The following is a 22,102-nucleotide window of genomic DNA, read 5'->3' as shown; positions in this document are numbered from 1 at the left end:
TGTTAAATGCTACTACTTTTCAGTGCTTTAATTCTTCATTTTTTTCATAAAAGACAAAAATCCATTCATATAATATACAGAGATACGAAATACACATATATAAAAAAGCATTAACACTGTATATTGATAGCTAAAGTATAAAAAAACTGTCTTTCAAATTAAGCAATCAAAATCGTGAAAATAAGGCAATTAAGAACATGCTGAACAAAAAAAATAACAAAATAGCAAATACAGCTGAGGAAGGATAATTAAAAATGTCATATCTTGTTTTTCACTAATTACAAAATATGTGAAATTGTTCTAGAATATTCCACATATTTTAATTAAAATTCATTATCATCGTCTTCCAGGTCCCATTCGGAAATTTCAACAGTACCAGGTTCTTCGTCAAACTCAATTTGTATATCATACTGGTAGTCTGAATCACCGGGTTTTTTTCTGTTCCTTTCAAATGTTTGATCCATTATCTCTTTTTTCCTTTTTAATGCTACATCATCAAGTTTATTAAGATCTTCTTCGGGGTCAACAGAAAATTCTGTTTCAACTACATTCAAACTTACATCTAGAGAATTGCCTTTCATGTTTTCTTGGATTATTCGCAATAACTTTTCTATTCTTACTACTGGTACAGATTCCAAAAAATCTTTATGTCTGTCCTTGATATCTGCAGCCAGTCGGCTAGCACTTGAATTTTTGAACATTCCTCTTACAGGCATAGTGCGCATGTGAAGCTTTTTAGTAATCAAGTCTTCATACACCAAAATCAAAGCTGGGGATTTAAATCTTACACCAAGTCTTTTGGCGATATATTTTACGCTTTCATTTTCAGTTGACATTATGAATCAAGACTAACTCCACCAACTTAGTAGTGAAATAGGCATGCAACTTTCAAGCGTTATTACAGCTTCATAATTAAGCACAAGTAACAAATGTGATACATAGTAAATTCTTAACCTTGTTAAGTGTATACAGGTGACAAATAATTATACGTCAGGCCTAATATAACGTTAGAAACGTGAGGCACACTTCACACAATCACATTTGCAACTATATGCGAAAAAATGCTATATATTTTACCTTCTTTTGTCCACAGAATATGCCACAATCTCTCCTAAATTAACTTTAGATTAATAAAATTTCATCAAATATTTTAATTTGTTTACGCCTAGTAAGTTTAACTTTAGAGAACAAAATTAAACTTGATAATAGTATGGTTTCATTAAACTCCAGAGTATCAGTAATACGGCTTTTCCTACCTGGAATGATTAAGTTATCTGTTAGCCTAATAATTCGCTAGTCGAGAAACAAATAAAGAAGAAGACGTTATCGAAGTTGTATTAAACATAGACTTATTTCGTTTAATATTTGTTATTTAAGCGTACGTTCTAAAAAGTAATAAATAGAAAAGAAAAAAAACCTGTTTCTCTTATTAACAATTACGTTTTCCGGGTAAAACGAAGGGCATTATGGGATAAGCTGATGGCGGAGTACATATATGATATTAAACGCAAAGTGTTGCATTGACTGAGAAGTGTGGGTAATACATGAACTAGGTTTAGACAATTTAAACATCACAAATTATTATCTTGAGTCATTTTAAATTATATTAGAAACATTTTTCTTAACTTTATGAGTTGTTGTAGATCTGAGATGATGTTAACATCACTGAACTTTGCTTAACTTTAAGCGATGTTAACAATAACATTACTTCAGGTATCTGACAGTAAAATGTCTAAGATAATTCGTACATTTAAATTTCACGTTAAATATCTAAGAGTTAGAACTAGAACAGCATAACTTCTAAATTCTAACACGTATTAAGTACTGGTACTACTGGTAGAATTCAACTTGTGTTTTATAAACATTTCCTTTTCTAAAAGTTCTATTTGTAGACTTAGTAACAATACTACTAGTAAATATTCAGTCTGTTACTGTTAATAATGCTACTATTGCTTGTTAATGTTAGATATTGTAAATTGTTTAAAACGTCTGGGCCAGTTTAATATTTAGTAATAATATAAAGTTAACCAAAAGTTTTATTTATAGAATATATTACATAGTGTTAAGTGAAGACTGAAGTGATACCATTTAATTCTAATTTTTTAAAAAAGTATAACAAATTGGACAAATTGTAGGCTCATAATACTGCCTACCTTTTAAGCTTTTTAGTCTTGAGTTTGTATATGTACAAGATTCAGAGAACCATAATGCCAGGCTTGCAGTTGGTGCTAGTAGTAGTATGCAATGATAAACTGATGCTGTAAGCCTAATTATATGCTGAGTCAAATAAAAATCCTGTGCTTTTGTATTTGAATTAGAGTTGCTTTTTCTTTGTAAACTAGTTATCAACCATCACCTCTCCTTTGTTTCAGTTCAATATATTATTTGGATAATTTTATTGAAATCCTTTTTTTTAACTCGTAAATGATTTTACAATACTCATAAAGGTATATATTGTTGAGGTAGTTACTTTAAAATTCTTATTCAGAAGGACTTGGACTCAAGTTTAACAATCTTAAATGAATGGCTTCACCAGACGTACTTTAACATAATGTTGTGGGACAAAATGAGACTATTGATCTGTCCAACCTCGATACTAAATTTAAATCAATCTAAAATTGAGCCCTTATCATTCATATACTTATCAAGCCATCTTTTAACAACCCTTTTCAGAGGGCATCTGCTCCATTAGAAAAATAAAACAAACTGAAGATGACTCTTACACTGCTAAAAATTATAGTTGTATCCCTAGTCCTACTATTCTCACTGTTAAATACAAAAGAAAAAAAAAAAAGATGATGCACGAACGTGATTAATTCACTTAACAATCTTTTTCTTTTGTCAGTTTTTGTACTAATGAAGATTTAAGCATTATTCCACATCTTGAAAAGATGATAAATGGGAATGAGATAAACAAAGATGACAGTTAATTCTGAGCTGATAAAGAAAAAATTGGGAAGTTTGAAAAATGGTAGGGCTTTGTGGTCATATTTTCCAAAAGGTTTTGAAGGAGGTTAGAGATTCGATATGTGAGCCACTAACGACTATTTATTGACAGTCCTTGAACAATGGGCAGGTACCAGAGGATTGGAAATTAGCTAATGTAAATCCCTTTTACAATGGAGGTAATGAAAATTACCCCAGTAATTATAGACTCACTAGTCTGACATGTTGTCTAAAATATATGGAAAGTCTCTTAAAAGACACTTTGCAAAGTCACTTAACAAAGTTTGGAATTTTGTAGGAAATCAACATGGTTTCACTAAGGGAACATCTTGCATCACAAATATTTTGATGTTCTTTAAAAGGTTACTGCATATGTAGATGAGGGTTAGGGTGTAAATTTTGTATATCAGGATTTTCCAAAAGCATTTGTCAAGATGCCACACAAAAAGCTTCTAAAAAAAGTATATATATATATAAGTGTGGAGGATAAGTTAACAAATTGGATAGAAGAATGGTTGGATGGAATAAAGCAGTAGGCTGTTACAAATGGAGTTCAGTTAAACTGGATTAATGTTACAAGTGTGGTACCTCAGGGCTCAACCTTAGGATTTTTAATCATTTTAATTTACATCAATATCATAGATGAAAGAATAGTTAATAAATTATTTAAATTTGCAGATGATGTTAAAGTCTTGGGTGTTGATAACTGTGAAGAGGATGCTGCTGCTTTAGGAAAGGATTTAGATCATTTAATGAGTTGGTGAAATAAATGGCAGATGTGTTTCAACTATCATAAGTACAAAATACTGCATGTGGGTTATCATAATTTGAATTACACTTTTAATTTGGATGGGAATAATCTTAAAAGTATTATGAAGGAAAGGAATCTTGGTTTAACACACAATAAGTTTTTACAGCTATCCAAGCAGTGTGCTGTTGCTGGTAGTAGACAAATAGGATTTAAGGTTGTATCAACAAAAATATTTAATACAAGTCTAAAGAGGTGATAATTTCATTTTACAGGTCACTAGTTATGTCACTTTTGGAATATTTATTCAGTCTTGAGCTTCTTACCTTAGGAAAGATGCTGAGTTGTTGAATAGGGTCACAAGAGTTGTGCCTAGATGGAAAGGTTGTCATATGATGAGGGGTTTAAATATTTGAAGTTTTCTATTGAAAAAGAAAGAGTTAGAAAAATCTGATGTGTTTAAGATTGTAAAGTGAATTGATAAGGCTGATGCATTAATTTTTTTCATACTTAACAGTGAAAATCCCATCAGTGTGGATTCTTGTATGTGGTGAGGGGACCTCCCAGGAAAGGTTCTGTTCTTTCGGTTTACCTCCTCTGGGATCTAAACATCCATCCATGTGTTTCTGTGCATGGTGACTCTTGAAGGGGAGTAGAGGATTCTGGTGGTTGAGGAGTCCAACTGTAACACACCACTTTGGCCTTGAATTCCTGTAGATGGGCAACCTGAGGTTACCCTCTTGGGTCAATCAGCTGATTCACTTGGGCTAGGTTCAACCAAATCAGTGGTGGATGTTCTTAACAGATGTTGTGGACATTGTATCTGATGCTGGTGTTGGGTTATAGGGCTCACAAAACCCTGGTGTTGCTGCAGTGTCCTTGTTTGGCATTGTGCTGTGTCCCCTCATAAGGCTCCACGGTGGGTGGAATCAGTGGGCACAGAAAAATTCTCTTTTTATTATGCATCCTCCAAATAAAAACTTAAATAAAATAGTGAAAAAACAATCCATAGATAAACAACCACATCTTGAATATTCTGAGCAACAATCTTCAATGTCTGTAACATCTGTACCTCATTTTCTTATATTACATTCTCTTTCAGACAAACCTTTAGGGCAAATGTCTCCACTTCTCATTCAGAAAGGACTAGAGGGGTATGCTGGCTCTTCAGAGTCAGTAAAAAAGATTTGTTCTGGTGACATTGGTGGAAACATCCACATCTTGACACAGTGAACTCCTCTTACATTGAAAGGCAATTGGGGACATACCTATTGAAGTTATGCCTCATGCTACTTTGGATTTGTCACGAGGAGTTATTGTTGAGAGGGATTTGAAGAACATCCCCGAGTCAGAGATTCTTGCTGGTTTCTCCACCCAAGGAGTTTCTCCAATGAGGCGTATCTCCACTGACAAAGATGGAATTATGATACCGACCAATGTCCTCATTTTAACATTTACATCAGTGCATCCACCTGCCACCATAAAGGCAGGTTATCTTAATTGCAAGGTACAGTCATTCATTCCAAACCCTCTCCGATGTTTCCAGTGTCAGCAGTTTGGTCACTTGAAGACATTATGTCCTTGATGTGTGCTCATTGTAGAGGCAAGGACCATGGTGTCTGTGAGTGTGAAAGTGAAACAGACTCTCATTGTGTTGATTGCAATGGCTCTCACCAATCCTACTTTTGTTCTTGCACTGAGGCTCAAAAGTTGCTGTCCATTGCTTCATCTGGGACATATGCTGCTGCACTTCATTCTACTACAACAGTCTGTGCCTCCAAAAGAATCATTCTCAAACCATATGAAAAGTCTTTTGATATCCATGGTTAAAAACGTTGATGAATCAACAACAACACCCATTGTTGTCCCTAACAATTATTCTGGCAAACCCTAAGATCCACCACCTTTGGTTCTAGGTATAGGCATTTCCTTGAGTGCATCTTCTTCTTCTGCTCCAAGATGGAAAACAGTCATTCATGTCTTCAGTCCCTAGAATTCTTTTCCAACAACAAAGATCTTCCCAATTGACCCAGGGCAGGATCTAAGGAGGTTGACAGACCTCCCTTGAATAAAGGCAATAAAGAAAAAAAAGACATGGTTATAAACAGAATGGTTCTCCATTCAGTTTGCCTACACATAAATAAAATGGCCATTTTGATATAATGGAACTGTTGAGGTTTACATTCTAACATGGATGGCATCAAAGCACTGATTGCTTCCTACCATCCTGTATGTCTTTCGTCACAGGAATCATGTCTGAAACCTGCCAATACAGTCATCTATCGGCAGTTTTCTTTGTACAGAAATGACAGGTTATGTGATGGATGAGTGCATGGAGGAGTGGCACTGTTGATTGATCAGCATGTGCCCACCTTGTCTTTGTCATTTGACACACCCTTGGAGGCCGTAGCCATCTGTGTTTCCTTGCATCGTACCATTACTGTTCTCTCTACCTGTTGCCTGGAGAGACCTATGATCAATCAGCACTTAATGCTCTCATTGAACAGTTGCCATCTCCCTTTTTAATCCTGGGGGATTTGAATGGACATCATCCCCATTGGGAAAGTGCTGATACTGATGGGTTGGGTCGCTCCTCAGAGTGTATGCTTTCTGATCACAACCTTTTGCTTTTCGATACTGGTTCTTATTTTCATGCACCTAGTCAGTCCTTTACTGCTATTGATCTCTAAATTTGCTTTTCTATACTATTTTCCCACTTTTCATGGAGGGTTGACAATAACCCATGAGGCAGTGATCATTTTTGTATAATTTTGAGAGAGACTGGCCGTGGTCAAACCACCTGACCAGTGTGCCCTGATGGAAGCTGGATCAAGCAAATTGGCCCTCTTTCACTGCTTTCGCAGAACTTAGTCTGCCATCATCTGTAAGTCATTAGTAGATGACTGAGTGGCAGCAGTAACTGACTGTATTATACAGGCAACTGCTCAGTGTATTCCTAAACTCTTGACATGCTTTCCACAATATCCTTGCCTGTGGTGGAATCCTGCATGCTATTTGGCACAGAAGGCTCAAAAATGGGCCAGGGATACTTTTCATAGGTCTTGTGCACATGCTTGGTGGGTAAGACGTCAAAGTCAGAAGGAATGTTGGATTAAGTTCACAACCAGCATATCTTCTATCACCAGTTCCAAAGTCATATGGGACAAGAATTGAAAGGTCAGTGGGCAGTATAATTTTGTCCCTCTCTCGATCTTGCTCTCTGATGGCCAGGAAGTAACTGCAAAAGTAGCTTTTGCCAGGTGTCTAGCAATTCTGCTTCATCCTCCACCTTTAAGACTTGGGTAAAGTGATCATCTCTTTCCTTTTCAGCTGATTGTCTCTATGACTATAATTGTCCCTTTCCACTGGCTGGTAGAACTCAAACTGGGCCTTTTATCAGTCTAGCACTACATTAGTTGGACCTGATGATGAACACTATGAATATTTTTCCTGATGCATGGCACCAGCCTATTGTCCTACCTTTCTCTGAGCTTGGGAAGGATTCCAAGATTCTTTGAAACTGCCATCCAGTTGCTTTGACGAGCTGTCTCTGTTAGACCTTAGAGAGGATGGATAATGTTCGTCTTGTTTGGTTCTTTGAATCAAACAACCTCCTCATCCCACCCACTGTGGGTTCCGATGACAGTGCTTCACCATGGACTTTATGATTTGACTTGAAACATTAATCAAATGAAAACATCTTGTATCAATATTCTTTGACATTAAGAGACCTCCATATATGTGGGTTATGTGGCCATTTGCCCATTTTTATTAAAAAATTTTAATGGACAGGTAATTCCAAGTTTGTGTGGGTTTGACACTTTCTGGTTCTTTTCTACAGGATCTTGGAGTCTCTCAGGGCTGTGTTTTGAGTGTCAGACTTTTCAATATGAAGATTAATGCCATTAATGAACAATTTGTTCTTACTGTTGCAAATGGGCTCTATGTCGATGACTTTCACATCTCATGTCAGTCATTGAATATGAGGTATATTGAGCGGCAGCTACAGACTGCCCTCAATCATTTACTGAAGCAGACCATAGCAAACAGTTCTAACTTCTCTCTCTGCAAAACTGTTTGCATGCACTTTTGCCACCAACAGGGTATTCACCCTGATCCTGAACTTCGTATCAGTGAGGTTGTGCTCCCTGTGGTCCCTTTGACACAGTTCTTGGGGCTTATCTTTGACCATAAACTGACCTTTATACCACACATCAAGCAGCTGTGGATCAAATGTAGAAGAGTACTGAACATCTTCTGTGTCCTCTCTTACACTTTTTGGGAAGTGGATTGATGTTCTATGCTAAAATATATTGTGCTCTTATTTGATAGAAAATAGATAATAGTCACTGGTCTGTGGCTCTGCCATGACCTGGCCATGAAGATGCTAAACCTCCATGCTTTCCATACTTCCCCAGTTCAGAGCTTATACACAGAGTCTCATGAACCTCCTCTACACCTCTGTTGTTTGCAGCTATCTTCCTGTATGTATAGAAACTTCAATCCTTACCACAGCATCCCACCTGGGGTTGTGTTTTCCTTCCTTGGTGGGCCATACTTTTTCAAAACAGACAATCTGCTATTGCTCCTTTTGACTTTCATATCCAGAATCAGTTGAATTAATTTGGTTTGTCCTTGGATAACATTACTGTATTCGCTGGTCAGCCCATTCCACCATGGCTTATTACAGTCCCTAAATGTTACCTTTCATCAAGTCATCTGAGAAAAGCACATACTCCTGATTGGAAATACTTTCTGTTATTTGCTGAACATCTTTTGAACCATCTTTCTCTTCCTATTTATATGGATGGTTTGAAATCAGGTGACTCTGTGGGCTCTACCATGGTTTGTTGTGGTTTGGTAGTTTCATGCAGAATGCCCTGTGCAGTTTCTGTGTTCACTGCTGAACTGTACTTCATTTCTCTTGCCCTGGATTACATAGAAACTAAACAGTACTCAATGTGTAAATTTTAGCCAGCACAGGTGTATTTATCTAATAGAGTGGTTGACATGTGGAATGAGTTACCTTTGAGGAAGCAATAGATTTAAGTAAGTTCAAGAGAAAGCTCGATAACTTTGTGAATGATACAGGTTGGCTTCCAGATTATTAATAGTTTTGGTTTAGTTTATAGGATAGGGTAGCTGAGATGGAACGATAGGTTTTTTGACCTTAAACACTATGTTATGTTATTATGAAAATAAACAGATAAGATGGCCAAAGTAACATATTTCGTAAAGCTAGTAGAAATTACAAAACTTTAATCTTTGAAGTCACGAAACTGGTTGAAAGATTTCATAAATGAAAAAAGAAATAATATAGTTTGGTATTCTAGAGTTTTGATATATATATGTATATATATGTGTGTGTGTGTGTGTGTGTACATTTGTAATTTAAAAACGTAAGGGTCATTTTATGTTAGCCTGTAAAATATACATGTGTGTGTGTATAATATATTTTGTAATGTGTATTTTAAGGACAACAAGAGTCTTTTGGATGATCCAGTTTACTTCACTATATTTGGAAATAGAAATAAAGCTCTTAGCCAGCACTTGAATATTTCTTGAGCCTTTCCATAAACACCTTCAAATCAACTGCATCTATCATATCTACAAGCAACCCTTTCCAAAAGCCAACCACTCTGTTAGTAAAATAAAACTTCCTTGGTTGAATACAATTATTATGCCACCAAAATTGATAACTTTGTCCCCCTAGTTTTACCATTTTCATCATTAAATAAAATAAAGGATAACATGTAAACACTATTAGCTCCCTCTATAATATTGAACATTTTAAGCAGATCCCTTCTATCTCTTTTTAAGTGAAAAGAGTTTTGAAGATCTTAACTTATCCTTCTATAACAATCTTGTAATCTTACTTATCAGCACAGTAATTCTCATCTGAATCCATTCCAACAGCACTGTGTCTTTTAAGGAGGAGATCAGGATTGAATATATTACTTTTAAATGTAGCCTAACCAGTGACTTGTGTGTTGGAATTATAACCTAGTTACTGTGCTTCAAAAGATTTCAAGTCTGCTATGTAAGTTGGCCTTTATGATAATTTTAAAGTCTTTTTACACTTTTTATTCATTATTGCTAAATGCATATGATCAGTGACTCGTCCTTGTAATGTTGAATCTAAACCAGTTATTGATGCTCAGATGTTTCAGTGTTGAAAGGTTTGGTAGTTGTAGCAACCTTCCAGAGTGACGTGAATTTTGAATAGGAATTATTACACAATCTCCCCTCAGAGTTTCGGAATTAGTATTCCATTCACAATGAAAAATGATATAATAGTAGGTAAAATGAATTGAAAAATTTTAAGAATTGTACAGGTTTATCAGAAAATTATAACCTAGTAAGGTTTCTAACAAAGATTTGTAATACAATATATACATTGCATGATGTGCCCATCTGCAGTAAAACATCAAAACTAGTTGAGCAACAATTATTTGCACTAAGATCTCCAGTTTCCACCTTTTCAAACATTTCATTATTTGAAGTTAACACTGACTCTAAAATAGTATTGTTTTGATAGATGTTTTCACCAGTATGTGAAGAAAACAATTTTGAAAGGTTTATAAAAATTTGTCTTTCTCATGATTTTACAAAAAAAATTCTCAATCTGTATGCCTGAAATTGAAATTCCCATTATCATAATCTTGTATGCCTGAAATTAAAATCTCCCATTATCATAATCTTGTTCTCAGACAGTATTACAGGGGTAAGAAAAGTATTTGGACATAATATTTTAATTATGGGTTGAAATGTTGTAGTTTCATCTGTAAAACTGATTCATTAATATATTTTATCACCCATTTCCAATATGATTACCTCATGATACTAAATGAAAAATTCTGTCTCATTAATAGTAACACCAGAGTAATCGTGAATTTATTTTAGCTCAGAATTACACTTTTTCGAATTTTCTGATATCAGTAATCAGTATCAAAACATTTTCTTGTGAAGTATAACTGTAGAAGCTGTATTGTTCTAAAGTTATATGCTCTGATTATAAGATATCATACAACAAATTGTAATTTTTGATTATTTTCTTGATTTCATTAAATAAATTGAACAAATTAAATGTTTTGTTGTTACTGATTTGTCTGATGGCTACAAATGAAATGAGGTTCTAAAAATTGTATATTTAATGTTTTTGAAATTAAGTTACTGAAATAATAGACTTCATAAAAAGACTATAAATATATAACTTTTATGCATTAAAATGGAATAAAACATGCATTTGCTGCTTTAGATTACTTTTAAATCCCTAATTTCAGGTGTGCTATCTTTAAATACATGAAATATTTTGAAAGATTAGCTGTACAGCTTAATGGACAACAGTAAAGTAGCAGTTGTGAATTCTGAATGTGAAAAGTAGTAATGTGAAGATCAAATGTTTGAGAATTAATAAATATAGAATATGATAGAATATTTACAACAAAGTAAATTGTTTGTGTGACTTGATCTATGCAATCAGCAGTGTTACAGCATTTTTAATGTAGTTAAAAATTTTACTGCTATGAATATTTTAACTAATTTTAATAATTACTAGAAGTTAGGGAGTTTACTACTTACTTTATTCAGTATTATATTTATTTTATTCATATTTGCAAGTCATATTCTTGAATGCTGGAGCAAGTGCTAAGGTTATTTTACAAATGTGTTGTTTTTGTTTCAGAAAAGGCTGCATTGCAAACATGTGGCCAATGCTACTTGATTATACACGTGATGACTGTAAGCGTATCCTAAGAACATTAGGTAAATGTAGAATAATTTTATTGTTTATTATCAAGTTGATTATAATTATTTAAAAAGCAAGAGATATGATTTCATGTCAGGTTTTAATGTACTTAATGCTAGTAGAAAAGTGTTTCACATTTTGAATATTTTAAATGCAATGGTAAAAGCAGAGTTGGCTCATTTTTGCTTTTATGAATTTACAGTAGTTGGAAGTTTTCTGGTAGCATGAGAGACATTGCTGGAGTTCAGATTATACTGTTTTTCTTTTTAATTAAAATTATTTTTATTAGGAAAATGTTTAGCCTTGAATATGTTGAATCCAGTGTCAATGCATGCTGTTGATCATACACCATATGAAGATGCTCCCCATTTTGCTGAAAAATTGCAGTTTTGGTGGCTTAAAAACATTTACACTGTAAAAAACATATGTTGCTAATCATATATTGTTTGAAAATGGCTTCTACTCTGGGATGAAACATTGTGTTTTAATAGCTTAAAACATTTCCACTGTTAAATCAATCACAGTATTAAACGTAATCCATCAGAGAAATCATCTCTTAATATTAAATGTTACTTCATTTGTGCTCAAATAACATTATTATACCATATTTGTAAATGTGACATAATCATTGTACAAATAAAACCGTCAGTTTCTCTGTCAGAAAAGTTGTTAATTTTAAGTTATTATTATATGTATATAATAAACTTGGATGTGTCTTGATGACTCTGAATTTCAGTTTTAGTTATGGTGGTAAGATAAAGAGATTCAGCTACAGGCTGATCATGACATTTAACATTAGTAGAAGTAACTCATCTTGAAAAATAAATAAGCTTTAGAAGTGTCAGTGATACCAGTAGGATCATTAACAAAAGAATCAGGATCAATATAAATACTTAATTTTAGCTTTACTTTTCCCAGTCCTATCCACTTATATAATAATCATTTGCCATGCTCAATGAGAGTCCATGTCCAGAAAAACTTTATCAAAATCCCTAGTCTTATGATCAGCAACTTGATTCATCTGCTGGATAGGATGAGGTATTACACTTAGTGGTTAAATCTGCTTGATAACTACTTTATAATGTTTTTGTCACTGAGAAATTTCCTAAAATTGCCAAGATAATATCTGTTTACAAAAGTAGTGATCCTGACTGTGTGGAAAATTATTGATCTAATTCCACTCCTGTGTTAGGTTACTTGTATTGTTGAGCTCAGTACATTTTGTATAATCGTATCATCTAGATTTTTCAGACCATTAAGGTTCAAAATAATTTGCAGTTTGATTCTAATAAACATAGATCTTTTAAAGAGTGCTTACTGGTAATCACTACAAGTCTCATTAAGACTTATGAGGCCACGAGATCTGTTTTGGTTTGTGGAAGGAGGATGCTGTCAGAGCATTTGACAGTGTAAATCAAACAGTGCTACTTTATAAGTGTGCTCATAACAGCTTATGTGGCAGTATTTATAACATTCTAAAAGTGTTTTAAAATAATAAGCAGTGTTACACTACAAATTTATGAACGAAGTTTCTTCTCAGTATTCTTTATTTTGGAGTTTCCTGGGACTCAATCCATGGGCTCCTCCTTGTTTATTACTTATGTGAATGATTTACTTTCAGTATGTCCAAATGATACTTGGTATTTGTATGTTGATTATATGATTCCTACTAGTGAGACAAATATTGTTGATGATTTTTTTAACACTCCTACGAAGAGACGTTTCTAGTCCTGATTTCTCCAAGCCCGTTCCCCTGGCTGTGGTTTCGCTAGATAGTAGATAGGGACAGTGGGAATCTCGTTAATCCATTCATTAATGGATTTAAATGGCAATTTCATTTAAATACAAAATTATTAGCCTAATATTAATAACTTTTCAAGTTGCTCTGGGGCCTATTAGGCCCCACTTTTCGTAGGAGTGTTAAAAATTGGGAGCAAGGTCTTGATATTTGTTGAAGCTTGGCTTATTGACAACTGCCTGGCTTTGAATATTAGTAAATATCGACATGTGGTTAGATCTAGAGAACTGATGACTTAAGATTTGGCTTTTAATGGGATGCAACTACCCAAGATTGATATCACAAAGATTCTTGGAGTGAGTATTCAGAGAAATCTCAGATGGGATAACAATTTGTAATGACTTATAATAAATACATGAGAGTAAATTGTATCATTATGAGGTGTAAGAAGATTTTTATTGTACAAGTGCTCCATGTATTTAAACAATAAACAATTGTTTAAGTAGTTTGGGGCTCACACTTTGGTTCTTTAAGACCTGTTTGGCTATTTGAAAAGTGGGTTTTGAAGCTCCTGTTGAGACTTTCTTCTTGTGCAACTATTATTGAGAAATTCAAGAAATGTTGTTTCACTATTATTCAAGCCTATGTCTACCAGTCTGTATTGTCAAAGATATCAGCATTTGTAATCCTGATCTCAAACTGTTAATTCATTTTAAAGAAAGTCCTTATTCTTTTCTTCACTGCAATCTGTTTTACTGTCCAAGAAATGTTTCTGCCCAAAGTTCTAAGTATTCTTACAATTTGGCTGTTTTTATTTTAAATAGACTGAAGCTAAATGTTGAGATCAGCTTGAGTTTCAGGTCATTTAAATGAGAGGTTTCTAGTTATGTTTTTAAATATTTTTCTATATTTGGATTAATGATTGTGTGAAATCTTTTTTGTATTTGTTTATTTATTCTATATGACTAACTTTTAAGTAAAGTAAGTGAATGTGAAGCACACAAATATTCATTTGGATTTTGATAACAATTATTTATACATTTTATATATATAATTTTTTGTATTTTATTTTAGAATTGGAGGCTTATGCATCAATTGTCTCAGCATTCAGAGCTCAAGGTGAGTTAACTAAGGAAAAGAAAAAAATGCTTCATGATTTGAGCTCATCATTAAGGTAAGTGAATAATTTACTTTCATGGTATTTGGTTTCTTATCTAAAGACAAAAACTTTTCTTAACTAGTACACTGTTATTAATGTAGATATTTAAATTCCTTACTATGGAACAAAATAAAGAAATGATTTTGAAGTAGAACCATATTTGTCTTGTATAGATTTTTGTGATATTTCTGAACATCATCTACTTTTTAGTTTCTTTTTCTAATAATAATAATAATGTAATATATTTTTGAGGACTGAGTCTAGCATTAATGATTAATACTTTTCAAAATTAGGGCTGGCTATGCACAGCTAATTATTTTATAGCATTTTGCTAAAATTTCAAAAGAATCAAAGTTTATACTTGAGAGTTCATCTGTTTACTGTGATAACTTCATTACCTGTGCCATGTGAGGATATTGCAGTTGGATCTGCTTGTGTTTCTGCTTCTTTATCTCAAAAAGTAATGGACAAATGTATTCAAAAACTTTACACAAGATGAAAAGCAGTATGAGACATTCCTTGTCAAATTTGGTTCAGATGTGGATTTTGGATCACTTTGAAGCATTTTGTATAAGGGAAAGTTAGTGCATATTTGGGGTTTTCAGTTAATAATTCTGTGAAGTGTGATTGAATTAGTACCATATTTCATGGGCACGTTATGATTGAGACTCTTCATCATACTACAAAAGAAAATGATCCATATTGTTGATGATACTAGATCTGAGAAGAATTTTCCAAGTTTTTCAAAGTCAAATGTGATGTTATCCAATATAATGCATGCAATTCAAAAAAGAGTGGGTAGATGAATATATGCAATCTTTCTGATTGCTCTTGTTTCTTATTTATAGTTTTAAAATTTTTAATGGTGGTGTTATTTAATTATTATTCCATTTAAGAATTTGTTTATTAAAATTTTGAATTAAAATGCTGATAAATTTATGTTGTTGGATCATTAACAAAACTTATTTTGAGCTTTTGTAAAGAGCTTTCAATGGAGAGCTATAATTTTTTTATTTTATTAAATGTTATTGCAGACTAATGGTACTGTTAAAACATGTACAAATACACCTGAATAGGTGGCGTAAGGTGTTTCAGATGCTTAGTAGAAGTGTTTAAAAACCCAAGGATGTTCAATTGTTTATAATTTTTGATATATTTGTAGATAAATAAAATTAAAATTAAAACAAGTCATATGATATAAATATTTTATATACATATAGAAATGGGGATATACTAGGAAACAAATAGCATGAATCTTACTTAACATATACAATGTAATAGTTTATTGTCTCTTTGCTAAAGTCATTCAGATAAAGTATACATATTTATATCTGATTTTGATTGAAAATGGTTGCTGATCAGATCTGAAAATATGGTGTTAATATTATGCTTAACCAGCATGTGGCCAGAATTGTATGTCTGTAATATTAGTGCAATTTTATTGTGAATCTTGCAGTCTTATGGTCTCTTGATGTCCATTTTCCTTTGGGACTTAGCACTACTGGTTTGTTTAATGCTTCATTATCATTATTCATGCTTAATTTTATCTTTCTCTCAGTATATCCTTGGAACGTCACAGAGCTGAAATTAGAAGGGCTGTGAATGATGAGAGACTTAACACCATTGCTGACAGGTAAGTGTTGTTTTGTTTTTAATTAATTTTTGCCTTTTGAATATAAGTTTTACATTTTTTAAGTAAGGGAGAACCAGAGTTATTGATCATGCCAGTGGTTATAGAAAAATTTTGTGTCTGGTAAAACTTAATTCTTTAGCTGAAATGTCGTATATATTCTGCAAACAGAAATTTTGTCCAGAGAATTTGGAGTATGGGTTATTGAATTGTACTGGAACAAATTATGAAACTGTTACTAAAATAAAGTTTACCTTTGTATAAATTTTTTTTACACTTGTTAAATCTGTTAAATCATATTTGTTCTTATTGTTATTGATTATTACATGTGTATTGGCAACTGAAAATAAAATACAGTATCTTGAAAGTAATTATTTTGTTGTTTTCCTCATAATTTAAATTAACATATTAAAAACTCAAATTAATTTTAACATGGTAAAATTTTGTGCAAATTGAGAATAGTGAAACTGTTGTATTCTTAAAAATTAGCTGCTTTGATGCTTATGTTTCTAGAATGGCTGGGCCTAACACAGCAGCAGAATGGGCCATTGAGGGAAGAAGGCTTATTCCCCTTCTTCCTCGATTGGTTCCACAAACAGCTTTTACAGCAATAGCCAATAATGCAGCCAACATACAAGCTGCAAAAAATGCAGCACTGATGCCACCTATTGCCACAGGAAAGAAAGAAAGTTCTTGTAAGTGCTATTGCATTATAGAATAAAAGTTTAATGTAAATTATATTTTTTACTGGCTGTAGTTGAAATTATACTACTAAAAATAAAGATATTATATTTAACTATCTACAGATGATTTTGATTCTATTCTTACTTTTAACATCTATTTTATTTTTATTTTTGAGAAAAGAGTAGTTAAAGTATTTCCACCTTAACATAATACTCAATTCTGATACGGTACTTCCCTCTGCGCACAAGTTTAACTATTCTCGTTCATTGCTGTTCTATACATGCACATTATTTTATTACATGTGCCACAATCTTTCCACACACACTCCTATTTGAATCAAATGATTCCAACATATGTCTCGTACAAATCACCATGTTTTATTACACCACCAGTAGGAGCATAGTACACTCACATGATGCATGTGACTCTCTATGTGCCTCTACCAAACTATTGCTTCTTGTTTAGCTGTGCTTGCACTTTGATGTCTTTTTCTTTTCATCTTGATTATTGTTTTTGATTCAGTTGAAGTAGTTTAATCTAACATACTCATTTTTTTTCAAAGCATTCAGATTCATTTATCCTTATTCTAGTTGCATTTATTTCTTAATTCAAATACGTTTGTCATCTCATATAACATGAATTTCAGAGTTAATGTCACCACTTCAGGTGTCTCACATTTGACAGATGCTTTATAACAAGTTTCAAATGCTGGCAACCCATAAGGAAATTTATCTATGTTTATTCCCAGGGAGACTGAATGTTATATGGGTCAACCATTATCTCCAGATATTGCCCCGGTTTCTTCTGAAGATGTGGAACCTGAGCAGGCTGATGAGGATTTTGATTGCCTGTTTCCACTTCCTAAATATACCATACCTTCCTTTCTAGATGATTCTGTTTGGCCTTTCATTGTTTTTCAGACTCTTATTTCTCAGGTGTGTGATGTTTCATACCTTCTGTATTTTATGACCTGCATTCTTCATTACTGCATGAATATACTTCCCATCCCATTTGATTTTCCCCCATTCCCTGACATTCAGGTTCATACTGAACAATTTGTCTTTCAGCTGGGAGGTGGTATTAGTTTGCCTCATCTTCCACAGGCTTTGGATCAGCCTAATCTTGCATATCATAGGGCTTACTGTTCATATCTCAGCCAACAACTGTTTGGTTTTATCCATTTAGGGGTGGACCTTGCATCTCCCATTAGTCTTACCTATGCCCAATTTTCTCACCTTTGTCTTACCCTCACTACATATTCATGGTACTTTTTCACAATTACTCTCCTGTATTAGTCTCTTTCCAAAAATCCTGAAGGATTTTCTGGGGACATTTTTCCCTCCTTTCCTCTGTTTTGGCTTGTTTGTCACTATAGGCTCTGGCTTTGCAAATGTGGTTTATCTGTTGTTGGGACATTTTAGTTCATGATACTGTCTTGTCTCAATCTTGTTTACGTGCGATTTATCTACAGGAGATGTGTATGACTGTTTTAAATTTAAGGTGTTTCATCTTTGCTACAATCCTAGAGTAACTTGGAGTCTTAGGTGGCTTTTGTCCAGCAGCAATCCACCCTTATCACCAAGTGTGGTACCAATTCTGGTTTCCCAACCCTTACCTGCCCCTTCCTTTCATGATTCCATGGTTCATTGTTGTTTTGCTTTATAACATATGATATGCTGCCAATAGATCTGGTGAGTTTGGGCCCAGTGGGAGTTCAACTTGCAGCCTTCTTTCATCAGTGGTGTCCTTTCATCACTAATGTCTGGGTTCTTAAGGTTTTTTCAGAGGGTTTCAAAATTCCATTTGTTTCCTTCCCTTCTCCCAGGAATTCTATAACATGTCAACATCTAAAAAAAGATAATAAAGAATTACCTCAGCCAATAGGCTAACAAACCTGTTCCTCAACATTTACTCTCATCTGTTTGTAGTTCCCCCAGGTGCTTGAGGTGCATTAGTGATCTGTCTGCCTTAATTGTTTTGTTTACATTCCACATTTCACCATGGAGTCCTGCCTCACTCATCATTGATCATTTTCTCCATGTCCTTAGATGATCAAGATGGATCTCTCCAGTGCTTATCTGTATATATCTATCTCTGTAAAATCTCATCCTTCTCTTTGGTTCGTCCATTAATGGTGGTGTACCAATTTTATGTCTTGCCCTTTGGCTTCAACTCATTTTTATTTTGTTGAGTGGTGAGAGTTTTTGCTTTTCATTTTCATGCCATGGAGCTGCATTTCCATTTTTACCTTGGTAACTTGCTACTTCTGGCTATTTCTAAACAGGAGTTGGCTGAGTCATGCTCATCAGCTCATTCCCAAAGCTGCTTAGGTAGGCTGGTTGATCAAATTGGAGAAGTCCTTTGTATGTCCTACTCAGTACTTTGTACATCTAGGTATGTTTTTCAACACACACCTCAGCTGGGCCCAGTCCTCTTCTCTTCAACTCTGTTCTATGGAATTGTCAGCTTGATGTGTCCTGTTTTGTCCCTCATTTTCTGTGCTTGAGATTTTGTTGTTTTTGTGAATATGGTCTTCCAAGACTGCTGATCTCTCTCAGTTATTCGCACATGTGCTCCCTTCAGTGTATTCTACAGGATCAATGGAACCTTTCTCAGGATGCCCTGGATGCTTCTATTATCAGTTCTCCTTCCCTTGTAAATGATCTCCTTTAGTGGTTAGGCAAGACTTGCATATTAGTGGGTGTACCACTTCCTTTTCTTCATCATCCATATTTATGTCTCCTTATGAATACATCCCTTCAGAGCTAGGGTGCATGAATTGATCACCAGTAGGTTTCAGTTCATTGGTCTGTTGACAGATAGGTTTTACATATGAATGTCCTAGAGTTTCTTGTCTTTAATCAGGCTTTGGATTACTTTTTCCCTGTTGCCAGACATTGTCTTGTAATGATCCTTTTCAAAAATTCAATGGTGGTAGCTTATATCAATCACTAAGAAGGTACCTGGTTGAGATATCTCTGTTTTCATTAATTGGATCTTCTGTATTCAGCTCAGTTGCAACACATTTGTTCAATTGCATGTCATTCCCCAGGTGCTTTCCACTTTGTGGCAAGTTGTCTTTTCTACCCTGGCAAGATTTACCCAACAAAGTTGTCCCTTCATTCTCTTGTTTTCAGGTGGCTTTACAGTTTTTGGAGTTTCCTCACATTGATGCATTTACCACTGCCCTCAAATACCAGTTACTCCTCTTTTTGTCTCCTAATACTTCATCATTAGATAGTTTCTGTTTTCCATGCAACTTTGTACTGGGTCCTTCTGATTGCTCTCTACTGGCTGGTTCAAACATGGTTTCCTCATTTACTCCAACTACAATTATTCCCTCTGTACTACTTCCATTATTACCCAACCTCCTTCATCAACCCCAGTCAGTGGTTCTGCATTCTTTGTCTTCATACTTGACTTTTATCCAATTCTTGGCAAGGAGTTCTGGTTACTCTCATCATGCAGCTTTTCATTTGGCTCAGTCCACCTGTTCTTCTCCCATGGAAATGGATCAGTGAAAATGGAAGGTCTTTTGCATGTGGGTCCAAGATTATGGATTTCCTATTTCTCATCATGCTGTTGCTGTTGTCTCCAAGTTTCTAACATAGCTTTTCAACTAGGGGTCTTCAGTCTCCTCAATGTCAGGTTATCTGGCAGCTTTAACCCATACTTTTTATCTCTCCTGTAACTGTAGGGTTTTCTCTCACCCATATTAAACATATTAATCAGTTCTTTCTGGATTGGGATATTCATTTGGTCTTCCATTCTGTTACTTTATCTCTGTTGAAACCTATTTTCTCATATGCTTTAAGGGACAGGTGAAACGTAGGAGGAATAAGCCAACTGGATCTAGGAACAATCCAAATATATTTTTGTGTTCTATGCTTGTCCTTCATTGTTATATTACTGACACAGCTTTTTTCCATAGTTCTCATCTTTTATCCCATGGTATCCCACTTTGTCTAGAGATCTCTTCCCTATTACCCTCACCAATTTAGTTTGTCGTTTGATCCAGTTTAATATGACTCATTCCTCCTTATCCCCTTCCCATTTTACTTTGTTTCATGTTACTTTTCATCAAGTCTGATACCTCGCCTTTTCCCTTGCTTCTTATCTTCTTCAGTCTTTGTAGAAATCCTGCAATTGGCATGTGGATCAACCCTAATACTTTCATCTCATTATTTACATCGTGTTACATTTTTGGCTTCCTTGGGTTTTTGCCTTCCATCTGTAGCTGCACTTCAGACTTTAATGTAACCCTGACAGTGAGTATGTCTTTATTAGTTATTTCTTTTCTTTCTGTGGCCCATTCTTCATACATTCATCATACATTGATTGCACACTGTGACAAATGGTGCTTGACCAGGTGTCCTTTAACATAAAATTTACACTGTACACCATGCTTACTAGCACTTTCCTTTCCATGGCTTTACACACTTACCTTTGAGATCACATGTAGGTGAACAACCTTGCATTATTTGATTCATAAATTGGCCTGTCCCAAACTGTACTATGGTCTTCATGGGTGAAGCAGAAGAGGAAAGCTGCATCATCACCACTATACCTCAGTTGAACAACTCAGTATGGTCTGCTTTTCAAAATAGGGTTTTGTGATCATACATACTACTGTCTTGGGCTTTTACATTTCTACCCTACCCCATTTTCTCAGCATTTCCAAGCTACAGGGATGGTTGATCATGGAAGCAACCTGCTAGACAGGTTCTACATAAAATGACTATAACCATTCAATTCAGAGGGAAATGTCAAAAAGCAGTTCATCTCTTCGATTGATAGCCCTCATCATACTCTGCAGGATGGTGTTGGATCAGTGTGAACCAACCAACATAAGTCCTCACACAAATTTTGGTTTGTCTATCTTCCTCATTTCTCCTTTTGTGTTGTGGGTCACAACAGGGATACTCGGGATTGTTTCAGTTCTGTTTTTTTGTTCTCCTTTGTTCTATCTTATTATGTGGATGTTATTTCCCTTTGGATAGTTCCAACCTGTTTTACAGTTGTGGGAGTTCATTGCATGCAATATACTTCTTTTAGATACTGGATGTCAAATTCCTGGATTGATAGCTCAGAGCTGCTCTTGTGTCATCCCCTGGAATTGGAATGATTCTCAGTTTCCTAGTTTTTGGGTTCGAGGTGAAGATAGTATGATCCTGATCCTACTTTCCCACAAGTGTCAGCACTCAGTGAATAAGTTCTGGATGTAGTTGACATACTGAGTACAGTCTGCTGCACCCTAGCCACTTTACACCATGGGATTGTTTCTTGTTTACTTGCTTATCTTATTGGACAATTAAATTACTATATCTTTCTCCAGTTAGCATCACTTTCCTACTGCATTTTCTCTCACTTGAATATGCTTCTCTCATTTTTAAACCATGATTTCATACAAATTGCACAAATGGGTGAAGAGTATACTTGGATCAAAAGTA

General features: G+C 34.5%; 2 protein-coding genes across 13 annotated transcripts in view; one reads left to right on the top strand and one right to left on the bottom strand.

Annotated features, from left to right (window-relative positions):
* LOC143226026 (centrosomal protein of 19 kDa-like) lies at positions 1–1,315 on the bottom strand. The gene has a single exon (XM_076456418.1). The coding sequence runs from the start codon at positions 834–836 to the stop codon at positions 324–326; it is 513 nt and encodes a 170-aa protein (XP_076312533.1). The 5' UTR covers positions 837–1,315; the 3' UTR covers positions 1–323.
* Positions 1,316–1,455: 140 nt separating this feature from the next.
* Positions 1,456–22,102, top strand: part of LOC143226025 (uncharacterized) — a 34,054-nt gene continuing 13,407 nt past the window's right edge. For 2 of the 12 annotated variants that reach the window (XM_076456415.1, XM_076456404.1), the window contains exons 1-5: positions 1,456–1,537; positions 11,379–11,458; positions 14,254–14,353; positions 15,897–15,971; positions 16,482–16,663. In XM_076456415.1, coding sequence (XP_076312530.1) covers positions 11,398–11,458; positions 14,254–14,353; positions 15,897–15,971; positions 16,482–16,663 — 418 coding nt within the window. In that variant the 5' untranslated portion in view covers positions 1,456–1,537; positions 11,379–11,397. The other 10 variants (XM_076456409.1, XM_076456405.1, XM_076456407.1 and 7 more) reach the window with 10 other exon arrangements.

This window comes from Tachypleus tridentatus, chromosome 9 (assembly GCF_004210375.1).
Source record: "Tachypleus tridentatus isolate NWPU-2018 chromosome 9, ASM421037v1, whole genome shotgun sequence".
Taxonomy (NCBI): domain Eukaryota; kingdom Metazoa; phylum Arthropoda; class Merostomata; order Xiphosura; family Limulidae; genus Tachypleus; species Tachypleus tridentatus.
This window is presented reverse-complemented; position numbering and strand designations above follow the sequence as displayed.